At 41.9% G+C, this 14,043-nt stretch overlaps 1 protein-coding gene and 1 long non-coding RNA gene across 5 annotated transcripts in view; one reads left to right on the forward strand and one right to left on the reverse strand.

Annotated features, from left to right (window-relative positions):
* LOC113029328 (enhancer of polycomb homolog 1-like) overlaps positions 1–13,808 on the reverse strand; it is a 38,304-nt gene extending 24,496 nt beyond the window's left edge. For 2 of the 4 annotated variants that reach the window (XM_026180155.2, XM_026180156.2), the window contains exon 1: positions 5,674–6,820. In XM_026180155.2, the coding sequence (XP_026035940.1) occupies positions 5,674–5,826 (153 nt within the window). In that variant the 5' untranslated portion in view covers positions 5,827–6,820. Of the gene's footprint in view, positions 1–5,673; positions 6,821–11,275; positions 11,397–12,099 lie in introns of those variants that run through there. The other 2 variants (XM_080306136.1, XM_026180157.2) reach the window with 2 other exon arrangements.
* On the forward strand, positions 6,202–9,556 carry LOC145430973 (uncharacterized). The gene is made up of 3 exons (XR_013911335.1): positions 6,202–6,329; positions 7,249–7,303; positions 8,817–9,556. It is a non-coding gene; the product is annotated as an uncharacterized LOC145430973 (long non-coding RNA).
* Positions 13,809–14,043: the final 235 nt, after the last annotated feature.

The following is a 14,043-nucleotide window of genomic DNA, read 5'->3' on the forward strand; positions in this document are numbered from 1 at the left end:
GTGGTTTTACCGTTGTTGTTGCTAACCACAACGCATAAAAACAGGCGCTTGTCCGTCCGTAGTGTGGTTATTAAAATATAAGAGAAAGAAAGAACTGTAATAAATTAATATAGCCACTACAGTGACCATTAAAACGATGAAAAAAATATTGCCGTAAACAGTTTATTTTGCGACACCCCGAAACAAACGATAGCGTAAAATGAAACGATAAGACGTTTTTATATCGTCATCCGATATATATCGTTGTATCGAACGGCCCTAGCTCCTCGGAGTTCAGAATCAGTGTTATTACTAAATGACAGGAGTTTAAGCAAAGCTCTCGCTTATGCACTGGCATTAAGATCTGCATGAAAGACACTGCAACTTACTAGCACTGCACGCTCACTCTGTAGCACACAATATCTGTAGGCCTTTTATTTGTGGTTGATGCAACAGACGGCCAATCAAGTCAAACCAACTCAAGATCCGTCTTGCTCTAACAAGTATTTTAACAGAGCTCCTACTCATTTTACACTTCACACACACGTTTTCTCAACTACAGTTTATTGGCTAGAATCTGAAATGTGGGTCAATGTTAAGAGATACCAACTGCGCCTGGCAAATATGACCACAAACAAGCATTCCCTGACAACGACTCAGTTTTATACACTTCCACACTTGCATGGGTGTCTGAACTGCCTTAAATAAAAATTCAAAGCCACGAGGAGCTCTGCATGGAGTAACAGGGGAACCATATCAGAGCTGTGAACTGGCATCAAAGGACACAGCATGTGCCCAGAGCTGAACCATCTGCCCCTTGTAAACCCATCAAGCACAGTCTACGCCAAGAAAAACATCTTATTGTGTCAACTGCGAAAGTGTTCACCACTGAGGATTTTAGACATCATCCACAACATCCTAAATCCCAGCATTTCCTGCTTGCCGCAGGCTCTAAAAGAGCACAAGAGAGAAATACACAACTTTTTACCAAGCACTAACTTAACCACAATCTAAAGCTTGAATAGCACTCTCAACCAAGACTCAATTTGGCACGGTTACACAAATTGAAGGGTCAGGACAAAAACAAAGAACCAGATTTGGCTGCGACTGCGAGCGTGAGCAGGCTGGGCAGGCACACTTATTAAAAATTTCACACAGCCATGTTCACTGCCCACAAACACAACTTCCTGCAAATTAGCCAACAGCTCTGTGTCATTGTACATTTAAAAAGTCCTTCCTGGGTTAAACCCAAACTGCAGAAGCTGTGGTTCTCTGAGCTCAGAGACTTAAAACGTTAAAAGTTACGCTTTGCACGCACATTTACATCAGACTTCTCATATCTAAATTAAAAGCATAGTTTAAGTCTTTGAAACACCAGCCTGTATTGATAATTACAAGCAAAAATTGAAGCACAATGATGCAAGAAATCAAACCACTCCAAACTAGTATTCAACTGAAATACATTTCTTACAAAATGTACTTAACTGTTGTCTGCACTGTTACTCAGCAACTGTTACAGCTCAGAGAGTACTGCTTATCAAAGCGTTGTCTACTGACATGACATGAGCTTATGTAAACTACATGTTTGACTGGCACAGTGAAGGATGCGTTTGCTCATAAAACCGCCACAAAGACACTGCCCTCTCTGAACCCTACCGTCTGACATGCTGATGAACCCAGGAGCTTTGTGAGATAAGGAACCTGCATAAAGCGTGCACGTAAGGTGCCAATTAAACCTGAGCCTGGCCCAGACCTGCCTTTGCGAGCTTCTATAAAGGATATTGGTTCGGCAGGTTGCAGCAGGCAGCCCTGAGCCTTCTCTGACCTAAAGATATCCTGATCTTTCACAGCTGCGATCCTCACAAGCATGGTTCACAGCCTGGGATTTCCTCTGCAGAGGAGTTGAGAGTGCCGGATAAAAGGATTTTGTGAATGGCACATGAGAACAAGTGAACCAGGTTATTACGGGACCCACAGCAAAAGCCTGTGTTAGCCAAACTTTCATGTTGATGTGCCATTATGCTGTTTGAACTTTCAACAGTTTTTGGATGCTGAAAATTACTTGTCCCTATGGTCTTGCTTCCAAAAAAGTAAAAATAAGAAACTGGGACTTTAAGTAAATTAAATTTTATGCTTTTTCTTATATCCTGCTTTGTACAATCAAGTTACAATGATGAAATGAGCATATTACAAAAAGCTAAAAGGTTCAAATGATGAGTTTAGCATATTTACCAGTATCATACAAGGCCTGAAGCTCAGCCTTCACACTTATCTGAACACAATTTCTTTTCTGGCTCTGCATGATGTCAGTGAAAGCAGATCTCTCTCATATGGTCAAATCAGGGAACCAGCTTAGGGTGAGCACAGCGGCCACTCCCAACTTCAGGTCAATCCTTTTGTTTGTAAGATGCAGCCAATAAGAAGAAAGCTGGCTTAAATTTAGAGGAGCTTGCACAGTTTGCATCACACAAAGGACGAACTGAGGGGCTGCAAAGAATTAGTTTGAGCAGTGGATCATGCAAAGCTACTCTAATAGCTAATTAGTAGGCTTACTGTTCATTTTATAAGAATATGATGATTCATGATCATGTATTAGCACACTATGCTTTGTAATGTATGCATTTGACTTATTTTGGTACAGACAACGTTTTTGGTCTTGTGACACATCTAGTGCAAAGTGGGCACAAATAGTGAAAACAACTGGATACAAAGTAGCTTCTAACGGCTTTCCACCCGAGAAAACACAATCTAATATTGAACCTCAGATTCTCTTGTTCTTCCCACACAAAATGTTCTGGGACTCAGTGGCAGTTATGCTTTCTGTCACGGTCACAGATGCAGATCGAGGAGAGACAAATGAAAATCTATTTTTCACAGCACCACGCGTTCCCTCCATTAAATGTTCCCAAGAAAAAATAGATGACTCCAATAAAAGTTGCCATGGCAACAAAAGTGTGGCCTCCAGCAGGTGTTTTCAGCTCAACATGCCCAGAGGAAGGCGAGGAAGTGAGGGTGGTGCATTTCAGCAAATCCAAGAACACATATTGTGTAAAATCCACAAGTACTGCTAGTTTTCCACAGATGAGAAAAAGTGATTTATGTTGAACAACACTCAAAATTCAGTGGAGAAACAATGTCGCTCAATATCAACCCTCACAAAACATCACGCAGGTGCATAAGTACTATATGATTAGTATGGGAGAGGGGGACGTCCTTTCAATTTAAAGCTAAAGTGGTCACGAATGCAAGCCCCCTCTAAAGTATTAACATTTTAAATTTAATAAAGGTTAACTTGACACATGCCCATACCTAATACTTGTTAAATGACCCTGTAGTCGAGCTGTAATATGGTAGCTTTATGGACGTAGTGTGCACCAGACATCATTTTTGTCCATTTGGTTTTTTTGAAGGAGATCCACACGGAGCATTTTGGTGGCTGTGTTTTGTTTGGCTTTACATGTTTCTCCTGTTTGCACAGAAGCATCCAATTTCACTGTGCCACACATTTTAGTAACACTACCAGAAATCAGTGACAATTCTAGAAATCACTCAATTTAAGACCGTTAGTCAATTAAACAAACTGTTCAATACTTTGTGTGTTAATAAATACACACAAAGAGAAATCATGACTGCAAACAGTGTGAAGGATAGATGTAGCTTCCAGGACTGAAAAGCGTATACCTGACAGCCAGCAGGGGGCGACTTCTCTAGGTGAATAAGGACATTACTGTTACAGATGGGAAAACTAGCCTCAACTCCCTTCCCCTCCATCAGTAAACCATTTCCTGCTGACTTAGCATCATACTAAATAAAACATTGAGACAATTCTGTAAATTATAATTAAAGACAGGAGGATTTACTGGCTGACGTATTGTGAATCATAAATTGTGGCGTCGCAGGGACAAAGTCCACCTCTAAAGCATTTTAATTTTGTAGTCAAAAACGTGGTTTACAGATTTACCTTTTAACTTCCCCAGACGTTATGGAACAATTCAATGTGAGTGTAAAGGTAACAGCCACTGGAACACACAAACTATTTACACTATGCAGGACATGGTGCAAGCAAAGATGTCCTGTTGCATTGCAAAAATAGATTGTGTCAGAAGTTAATTGTTTGCCAGAGGTTTGAAGGTTTAAATGCTGATGAAATTAGTCCCTTGATTATATTATAACAACAACAACAACAAAAACTTCCACCTGATTTAGATTCTGGTTACACTTGCAAGCTAAAATTATGAATTAAAGAGACAAAGTGATGCACATGCATTGTGACGCAACAAACACTCACAAACTGTGCCTGCTGGTAAGTTAGAACAACATAACTCTCAGCCAACATTTGGGTATTTAGTCAATGCAACAACACCCCACTGTTCCTGGACAGGATGTGGGTCAGGGAGCTAAGCCACGCACAGGCTTGGAGTAAAACTGTCCTCTTTATCTCTTCTGTCACACTGTTATGCAATTTCTGCTGTGTATGTGCACAGCAGGTTGAGGAGGGTATGAAAGCAGGATTTCAACTTGCTTTACATCCCATCTGTGGATCATGTTTGTGTCTGCTGAGGCATCTCAGGTGGTGTATAAAAGTGAATTAGAAAAAGTCAGTGGGGACGACCAGATGAGCAGGTAATGCATGAGCAACTTAAACTTTGTGTACTATCAGAAAAACAGCTTTCATTTCAGGTATAAACTCTAAATGAAAGGCTTTGTGGTCAAAACATATAGACCAATCTGTCTACAGGCAAATGCAAATTTGTGTATTTGGATATAATTTGAATATGTGTAATCTCAAAACACGTGAGTAAAAGCGGAACAATATACTATAGTGTTAAAAAACAAAAATCCGACTAATACCACAGTACAGACATCTCAGTGGGCCAAACTCATGCAATTATGAAGGATTCAAGTAATAAATAAGTAGTTGCAATAAGACACTTTCATAAGAGTAATTTAAGCCCAATTTTCAGAAACATAACTGAAATTCTCTATCGTCACCGTTTTCTTGCCATCGACGCTTCTAACCAATAAGATTCTTGGAATATGGCTCCAGAAAAGAAGACTACATCCACGTGCTGCACTACACGAATGAAACTTCCCCATGAATGGCACCGTCATGGCTACACCATGCATGTCGTAACACAGTTTACAGGAACTGAACCACGTATATGTGAAGAGGAGTGCCGTTATTAATCATAAAGCAGAGCTCTGGGACATATTTTTAAACTCCGCGTTCTCCGCGAAACAGGCAGCACACATGGCAGGGCTGTGGCTGTCAACACGAGGCGCCTAGCTGTCAACCGGGGCTGAAGGCTCAGTGTCTCCCCCTGGCATTCGCTAACGAAAAGTACACCACGTCCAAGGCCTATCCCGCTCGCCTTTACCAACGAGAAAGTCAACAAAATGGTGGAACAGATAGAGGTCACGTGACTTCTTTGTGCATTCAGGTACTGCTTAAAAGGAAATAAACGGACACAACACGGCTTACCAATAAAATATCACAATATTGCAACCTTACACAGCCACTCGTGGTGAAACGGGTTAGTAGAATTCAGTTTTCATCGAGCTCTATCGTGCGCACGAAAGAGAAAATATGGCGGCCATTTTGCACAAGCTTGCGCAGGCAACATAGCGGCGCCTCGCGCTATGAAAATGCCGCCAAAGATCCACCGCCAGTCGGGCAGCAATAAAATAACATACCGATTCCTCCTCTTTTTCCATCCCCGTTGGCATCTGCGGTACTGCCCGGTTGATTGAGGCATATTCGTGCAGGTCCGGCAAATCCTCGCAGCGGAAGACGGGCAGGGGCTTACTAGCATCCAGTGCCCGTGCCCGAAACGACAATTTACTCATTTTTATAATAAAAGATGCAGCATAAATCTATTCGATCTGCTAGGAATAACAGCAGGTCTGCCTCGAGTTCTCATGGATGAATCTGTGACGGTCTCTGAGAGTCAGCCGGTCGATTGAGGGCGGGCTTGGGTCCGTAGCAGCGCGAACAGAGCCGGGCAGGCCCGGGTCTCGATCGCTCTCTGTCGGTCTCTTTCTCTCGTAGGCACCGCTGTTCCTCCCTGGTTCAATACGCCATTGCCAACATGGCGGACATTACAAACTCATGCAGCTCACCGCTCGCTCCAAGCGGCCCAACCCCCTCGATCATACAAACAGCCATTCCCACGCAGTTTCGCACGCGTGCGCGCTCGCGAGACCCTTGGGGTACGAGAAAAGGGAGGAAGGAGGGGCTGAATCGACAGCGGGGAAAAAAACAAAACAACAACGCTGGATGCTGATGATGGGATGTGAACTTCCTAGGCTCGGGATGTTCTCATGCTGTTATACGACAGGCTGATGCTGACGTAAGAAAATACATATATTTTACATCTTCAAAAAAAAAAAGTATATATAGATATTGTTTTTAAAAAATGTAAAAAGGACGTAACTCATTCATTATGCCGCCACATATAGACAGATCGTATTAAGGACTGACACACCACCCTAACTCAGAGGTTTCACGGGTGTTTTCTAACACAGCAAGGACGCAATTCTTCAAACTTGTATCGTGTGTTAAAATTATTATGAACAACCAGAACATGCTGTATCAATTAGTGAATTGTTTTGCAAATATCGCCACCCTGTGGTGCAAACACTACACTTTTAATTATAATTGGACTGACTTGTGTTCATGCGAATGCACAAAACGTATTAACATGGTCAGAGCCAGGAAGTAGTCCGATGTGTCGTCATCACAGCCGCAACGTTACGCCCAAATACTACAGAAAATGCTCTAGAAGGTGAAAGCAACAGGAACAAAACTGGTTTAGGTTGAGCAATAAACAAATATGTATTCTGGCCTTATTTGTGTTGTTGTATGTGAAGAGCAGTTCACCCTGGAAACTGAATATAAAATACACTTACTGTAAAGAAGTTAATGTCCATATATATAAAAATGACAGTATCTTTTATATATTATATTATTATACACTATTGATCTATTGACTGTAGTGGCCATTGAAATACGGTGAACTCACTATCATGTTCATGAAAAGTATGATTTAGATGATTTCAGTTTCATGACATTATGTGTGCCACCAGAAGATGGGCACACTGGTCATTATGGGATAAATGTGGTCAGTACCAGCTTAGTTCAGTTACTACTAAGGGCCCCAAAGTAAATATCCCACAGAACATCATCCTGATCCATTAATAAAAAGCAGTATGGATCCACACTTTCATGTAGTTTACAACAACTTGTGACCCTTCCAAATGTCACAACAGAAAATGAAGACTCAAGCCTGGCAACATTTTTCCAAACTTCTACTGTCCAATTATGGTGAGTACTTGCAAACTGCGGGCTCAGTTTTTTGTTCTTAGCTGACAAGAGTTACACTCAGTGTAGTCTTCTGAGCTGTGGATCATCTGCTTTAAGGTTCACTGTGTTGTTCATTCACAGATGCTCTGTGTAACCACTGAGTATTTGACTTACTTTTACCTTGCCCATTAGCTTAAAGCTGTGTGGCCATTCTCCTCAGACCTCTAGCATCAACAAGGTACTTTCTCTTTTGTGAGCATTTTCTGAAACCCTAGAGACGGTTGTGTGTGGAAAAATCCCAGTACATCAGCAGTTTCTGAACTACTCAGACCAGTCCATCTGGCACCAACATCCCAGGTTCAAAGCTACATAAACCATCTTTCTTTCCCCTTTCTGATGCTCAGTTTGAACTTCAGTAGGTTGCGTTGGCCATGTTTACATGCCTAAATGCATTGAGTTAGCACTAATGAAAAGGTATATCTAACAAAGTGATTACATCCCAATGTAAAAAAAACAACATCTGAATCCAGGAAGCACCCTTATTTATATCATTTTTCAAGTGCATCACTTTACTAAGTGACCTTTACTGTGTATTTCATATTTGACAATGTGCATCTTTTTGGTGCCTGGCCAGTAAGAATAAGAAGTACCCCAGAGCAATAACTCTTTCTAATCGGTACATACATGCCGTTTTAACCACAACAATGTTTCATGCCTTTTTGGCAACAGAAACAAAAATACACTGGTGCATATAATGCTTTAATTTTTTAAGTGTCAATTTGCTGTGATTAACTGTAGCTTCATCTCGCCGAAGCTTCATCTTCTCATTGGTGGTTGCCAGTACAGGAAATGCTGCAGAAAAGTAAACCTACCACCCTGACTGGTTCTTCTTTAAAGATGTAGTTTACATCTGACCAAATGTTAGATGACACATTTCTCACTTTCATTGGTGCATCATTATCAGCATCACAATTTCTCACTGCAGAGAGCTGAAATAAATCAGGGAAGCCACCAACTTCCAAACTTGTTCATTTCAGCAAATCTTTATCACAGCACATTTGCTGGTCCGTTTCATTTAATGGAACAATAATTAAATGCAATAGCTTCTTCATTCTTGACCATTAAGCCATTAGCTGCATGAATTCTTGTTTTCCATTTTTATAGTTGATCAAGAAAGTAGGCAGCCTGAATAAGGATATTTCTGGCTTTATGAACACAGCACTTTTTACTTTTAATATTACTGCTCCAAGATGATTTCTCGGCATGCAAACATGCACTATTATACACAAAGACTCAATACATTAAAAACTACAGCATTAATACAGATATTAGGAGGAGGCACAATAGATAGGGTTGAACGCACAGACCAGCTAGGGCCTTTTTGTGTTAAGTTTGCATCTTTTCCCTGTACATGCCTGGTCTCTCTCTACAGATACATTGGCTTGTTCCATTTCCTTGATTTCCTTGATCATTCCTGCACTGCAGCCTGTTTGTTCTTATTTTTATGCCTCACCCTCCTCCCCACTTTTCCCAGTTCTCACACCCCTCATTAGTACACAAGGATCTGTCTGACCTGGGGCCACTGCCAGTCCTCACCAAGGCCTTCAAATCCATAAATCTCAGACCTGCTACTAGCGAAATCGATGTTAGATTAAGCGGTGAGTCTAAATTCATCATAAATGTGAATCTATGTCTCTTTGTGTTAGCCCTGTGACAGATTGGCATCCTGTCCAGAGTTGTACCCCACCTCTTGCCCATTGACAACTGGAATAGAGATTGAAAATGTGACGTCATTCAGGGGTAACACCACAAAGGATTCTGGGAAGTCGTGGCAAGAGGTACTAGCGCACACAGGCTTTCAATTGAAATCTGTTACACAGCGATAAAAGAAGCAAAAAAAAAAAATGGCAAGAAGCTGTTGTATTATTAACTGCAATAGCCGGTCGCATGTCAGCCACGGGAAGCCGACGGGTAAAGAGATCGGTTGTTATCGGATTACATCGTTGAAGAGAAATTGTTCAAGCCATGTTTCCGAAGTAACAAAGAGGCGACGGATGGCCTGGATTGCAGCCATTCAAAGACCAAATATAACGTCCCAGAACACTCCAGCTCACAGGTTAGTCTGCTCCAAGCATTCCCACAAAGGTTAGTGTTTTGTTGTAGTTAATACGTCATTTTTCTTAACATAATTGGTGATATAGTTTACAAGCAAGTCTGGTGCTGAACAGAAATTGTCGCGCTATGCTCCTTTGTTTATTGTGCATAAATAGTGAATTGTCCTGACACAATATTGTGTTTCGCTTCTGTTATTATGGTACATTGACAAAAACATATACTTTATTCACAGGATAAAACAGTTTTTTTGTATCACTAATTGCCCAGTACAATTACAGCATACAATATTATTGTCACTGCTGCATTTCTGTAATGCGTACCAGAAATTATTTCCACTACTAATTAATTACCGTTGAGCTCAAAGTTCCCATTAATAAACTGTTAACGAATGTGTATTTATGAAGACGATTTGTGAGACTGGTAAACTTACATTTGTTCGTACGATGGTCTTTCGTTCTACACGGTGCATTTCAAGTTCCTGTACCCATCCGTCGGTAAACTGTACCTGGGCTTGTTGCAGTGACCTGAAGTTACTAAACTTCATGAGTGTATGCACTCACTCCAAGAACCGTATAATTAGCGTGGTGAAAGTTGGGCAGCACGCGAACGTATTTTGTCCACTCTGTGTGCTCGTACGGGTCTAACCCTTTCACTCCTTTGATTTTTTTTTCCTCGTATCTTTCTTTGACTTTTCATCAAGTCTGTCTTTGTACGGACCGGCATTGTTCTCCTTCGTTTTGTACATACCTTTTTTGGGGAGCAAAGACAAAGCAAGAAGGTATTGGAACCGGAGAATGAACGTTTTGCGGTGCTGCAAATGCTTGCATTTGACGCGGTACTTGGATTGTTTTGCCACGAGTTCCCAGCATGCAATACGCAAAAGTCACATGGTCTATCAATCTCTATCCGGTCGTTAAGTCTGACGTCACTAGCCGTGCCTGGGCCTAAACTCCGCTGCAGGTCCATATATCAAACGATCACTATGGCATTACTGAGAGTTGAAAAACTGTCTAAAGTCTTTCATCTTTAATAAAATGATCAGCGTTCTGCTCTACCAGGTGTAACAATTGAGTTTAACATCCAGGCATCCATGAAAACGGAATTTATGACATTTAACGGAGTTAGAAGTTAGCAGGGAGTTAGCTCGCTAGCTTCTATCTAAATACAATATAGCATGTCCTGACTGCGGGGTTTTGGAAACAAATTAAAACGTACAGCTCTGTTATCACTTCCAGCATAAATGAAGACAGAAAACTAAAAAGCAGTGACGTTTGTAGGGTTACTGAAGTTGGGCTAGCTGGTATATAATGATGTGCTACGTGACCGCTAGCGACACAGCTATGTTAGCATAATATAAACAAGCTAACTTTTTTCCCACTCGATAAAAGTTAACGTGAGTGTTCTCGGTGGTCAGAAACAAATGTAATCGCATGGCAGGATGGTGTAAAAGGACCAAACTTCAGCCAGGAGAACAACTGAGATAATCCATCCACAATACGAGGTTAGTCATTCATATACTGCTGCATGGGCTGGGCTGTAGTTACATCCTAAGGTTTTAAAAACTGAGCTTAAATAAATGATTAGCGGTAATAAAAGCGAGGGAGGTCAACAGTGATCACTGACTGTTTTAGGAGCTTTTTGAGATTAAATCGAAGAAAATACATAACATTAAACATGTTAACAACATAAAAGCCATATTAAACGCAGACTACTTTAGGCCCGGAAGTAGGATTAGTCGCGTCATCACTGAACAACCGGATAGGCCCCAGCCCTACTACGATCCTGAATTGGATAAGTGGAAGAAAACCATGGAAACCAGCTACCCTCCCGTTACAGTCTTCATCAAAATCACTGAAAATAAGAAGAAACGCAAATAACCTGAAGAGATGGGTGAAAATTTTTGTGGCGATGAATACAAGATCCAGGCGAAGATTTTGGTCACAATAATCGTCATCCATTTGGGAGACATAGGCTGACATCTGTAGACCATAATGGAGGCCTGTGAAACAAAATGAGTCAAAAAAGAAGAAGTGCTTATAAACATCATTATTACTGGAAGTTATTACTGGAAACAAATATAAATTCTAAGCCCAGAAGACATCTCGGCATCTGCTGTGAGGTTATTTTCTCTATAGGACTCTTTAACTCTGTATGCAGGTTTACAATGGAGAAAACGTCGACAATTTCTACATCTGCTATCTACGTATACACTAACGCTGCCAAGTAAATGTTTGTACGAATGAATTTTCCCATATCCATTGGCTTTGGACTGTTTTGAAGCACACACAGCAAGTTTTGCTCCTGCAAAAGAGTACACAGTAGAGTAAGCCATATATGGTGGAACAGATGGGTAAACAGAACAGGACACGACAGCAAAAAAGCTGTAAGGTATCGTTTTAGCAAATGACAAGCAATTGGGCACCGCTTCGACCCCCCCAAAAATGAGTTTTCGAAGGCTTTTTAATTCGTTCAGTTCTCAAGACCAGACACAGCTGCTTGCACAAAGAAGAGCGATAGAGATGCTAGCTTAACGCTAGCTTAGCCCAGTTACCCTGACCCTGCGCCATTTACTAGCCAGCTAACAGTTTGCGGACAGCCACCAACAGTTTCATTTGAGCTCGCAAGTGACTTTAAAGCCACAACTTTCGCTTCCCAAGGATACAACACGGGGAAAACAAGCTTGAGCTTGACTCGCAACTTACCCGGTGCCAGCAAACCCACAGGGGAGGAGGAGGATGGTGATGGTGGCAGTTGTTCTTCTGGCTGTCATGCTAGCCTAATGCTAACGCTTGTTAGCTCCCTTCTAGGACGCCTCAGAGAGAAAAAAAAAAAGAAGGATATTCAGTTTCTTTTTATGTATATGCAAATGCCGTTGATGCAAAAAGAGAGGTCATTGGAAGCCAAAGCAAGGGTAAAGGAGGAGCTGTCCTGTCGCTGACGAAAAACTTGGTTAGTTAGCTCAGGTTACTTCGATCCAAAAAAAACCAACCCAAAAACGATCCAAAGTGACCACCAAACCACTTTACAGGCGGATTGTGATTGGACGGTAAAAGCCACCAATCACCTGTGGAGAACTCGGGGAGGATGAGCTCACTAGTAACCCCGCCCACCCACGAATAACAACAACATAAGTAACAATAATAATAATAATAGGAAAAATGTTGTCATGCATTAATGCGAATTTATTACGGTAGTGTGCAAATAATAGGATTTAAATAGGCTTTTAAACACAGACGGAGTCAAAGGGCAAAACTTATTAGAGCCACTTACTGAACAGCAAATAATCAGATACATTTTTTTTCATAACATAGCTGCAGTATTTGTTACATAACTGTCTCCTGGGCTGGTCACCTCCCTCCACCGCCCTCTGCCCCTCCACTAGTTTTGTCGCAGGGCAGGGCTGCTCCTGCTTCCTTTTTCCTCCCTTTTCTGATGCTCTGGTATCTGCACTGCACATTTTTCATGATCAGACACCGTCCAAAGAGAATGCTGCATAGTATAGTGGAAGCATATGGAGTCATTTTCTGTGCTGCTTCAACACCACCACCACCACTGCTGCTGCTGCCGCCGCCGCTTCCCACCTCCCACTACCCCCACTAGTTGTTAAAGCTGCATGCACGCCTGCCCAGTGACTCTGGGAGTGGAGGGGAGGCATCACTTTGATGAATATTGCTTTGCTCAACTCTCCCAGCAAGGTCATCAGCAGCCATCTGTAGGCAGTGGAAAAAAAACCCTAATATCCATTTAGATCTGAACATCCCATTGTTTCTCTGCGTTTACACGATTCAGCCCAGTGCACCGGTTAAGTGGTTGGCACATACACTAGCTGCACATTTAAAGTTGTGCAGCATATCTGTCTCTATATCTGTTTAACAAATGCACAGGTCTGCTGGAGTACAAAAAAAAAAAAATCCCAAGAGTCAGGATTTTGCACTGGTGTCAAAAATGTCATCTTCTATAGCTACAGTGACTCGAAGCACCTTCCATCTTTTCCTGCGTAGTGACACTTTCTTTTCCTCTCATCTAGAGGGCAGTGGAGACCTGCGCAAAGACCTGTGCTTCTGCTGGAATTGCAACGCAGAATGCAGGATGCTCACCTCACAATCTCTCGCCTCCTGAGCCCCGAGTTACACAGCTGAGCCAGCCATCAGCATAAATGGGAACCCCCCCCAAACACATATGCATGCCCCAACAAAATATTCAGCTATATGTAATTAGCCTTTGTGGAATTTCAAAATGTGAGGGCATAACTTTGCATATATCCCACGGACAGCAAGCTTGTATATAAGAAGCAGCTTATGATGGAAGGGAGATGCTCTTTGAATATGTGTGCGTGCCGTGCATGCAGTGAAGGATTGAAGACATGCAGTCCAAGGTTGCGTGTTTGAGATCAAAGGCGAGTAAGTTAGACATCAGCGTCAACATCCACCTCACCCTCAGCCCCCCCACCCCAACCCACCAACCCACACAGACAAGTTGGTCCCATCTGTTGACAACAGTTCAGGGGGAAGGATGTTGTTTCATTGTGCTTCACGACGGGGATCCTGATTGAAAAGTTGATCTCCTTCCACGGCTGCTATCAGTTCTCTTTATATTTCCAGTTGACAACTGTCATGATGGCCCTTTTGTAGATGGTGTTGTCCTTC

The sequence above is a fragment of the Astatotilapia calliptera genome, chromosome 9 (genome assembly GCF_964374335.1).
Source record: "Astatotilapia calliptera chromosome 9, fAstCal68.1, whole genome shotgun sequence".
NCBI lineage: Eukaryota > Metazoa > Chordata > Actinopteri > Cichliformes > Cichlidae > Astatotilapia > Astatotilapia calliptera.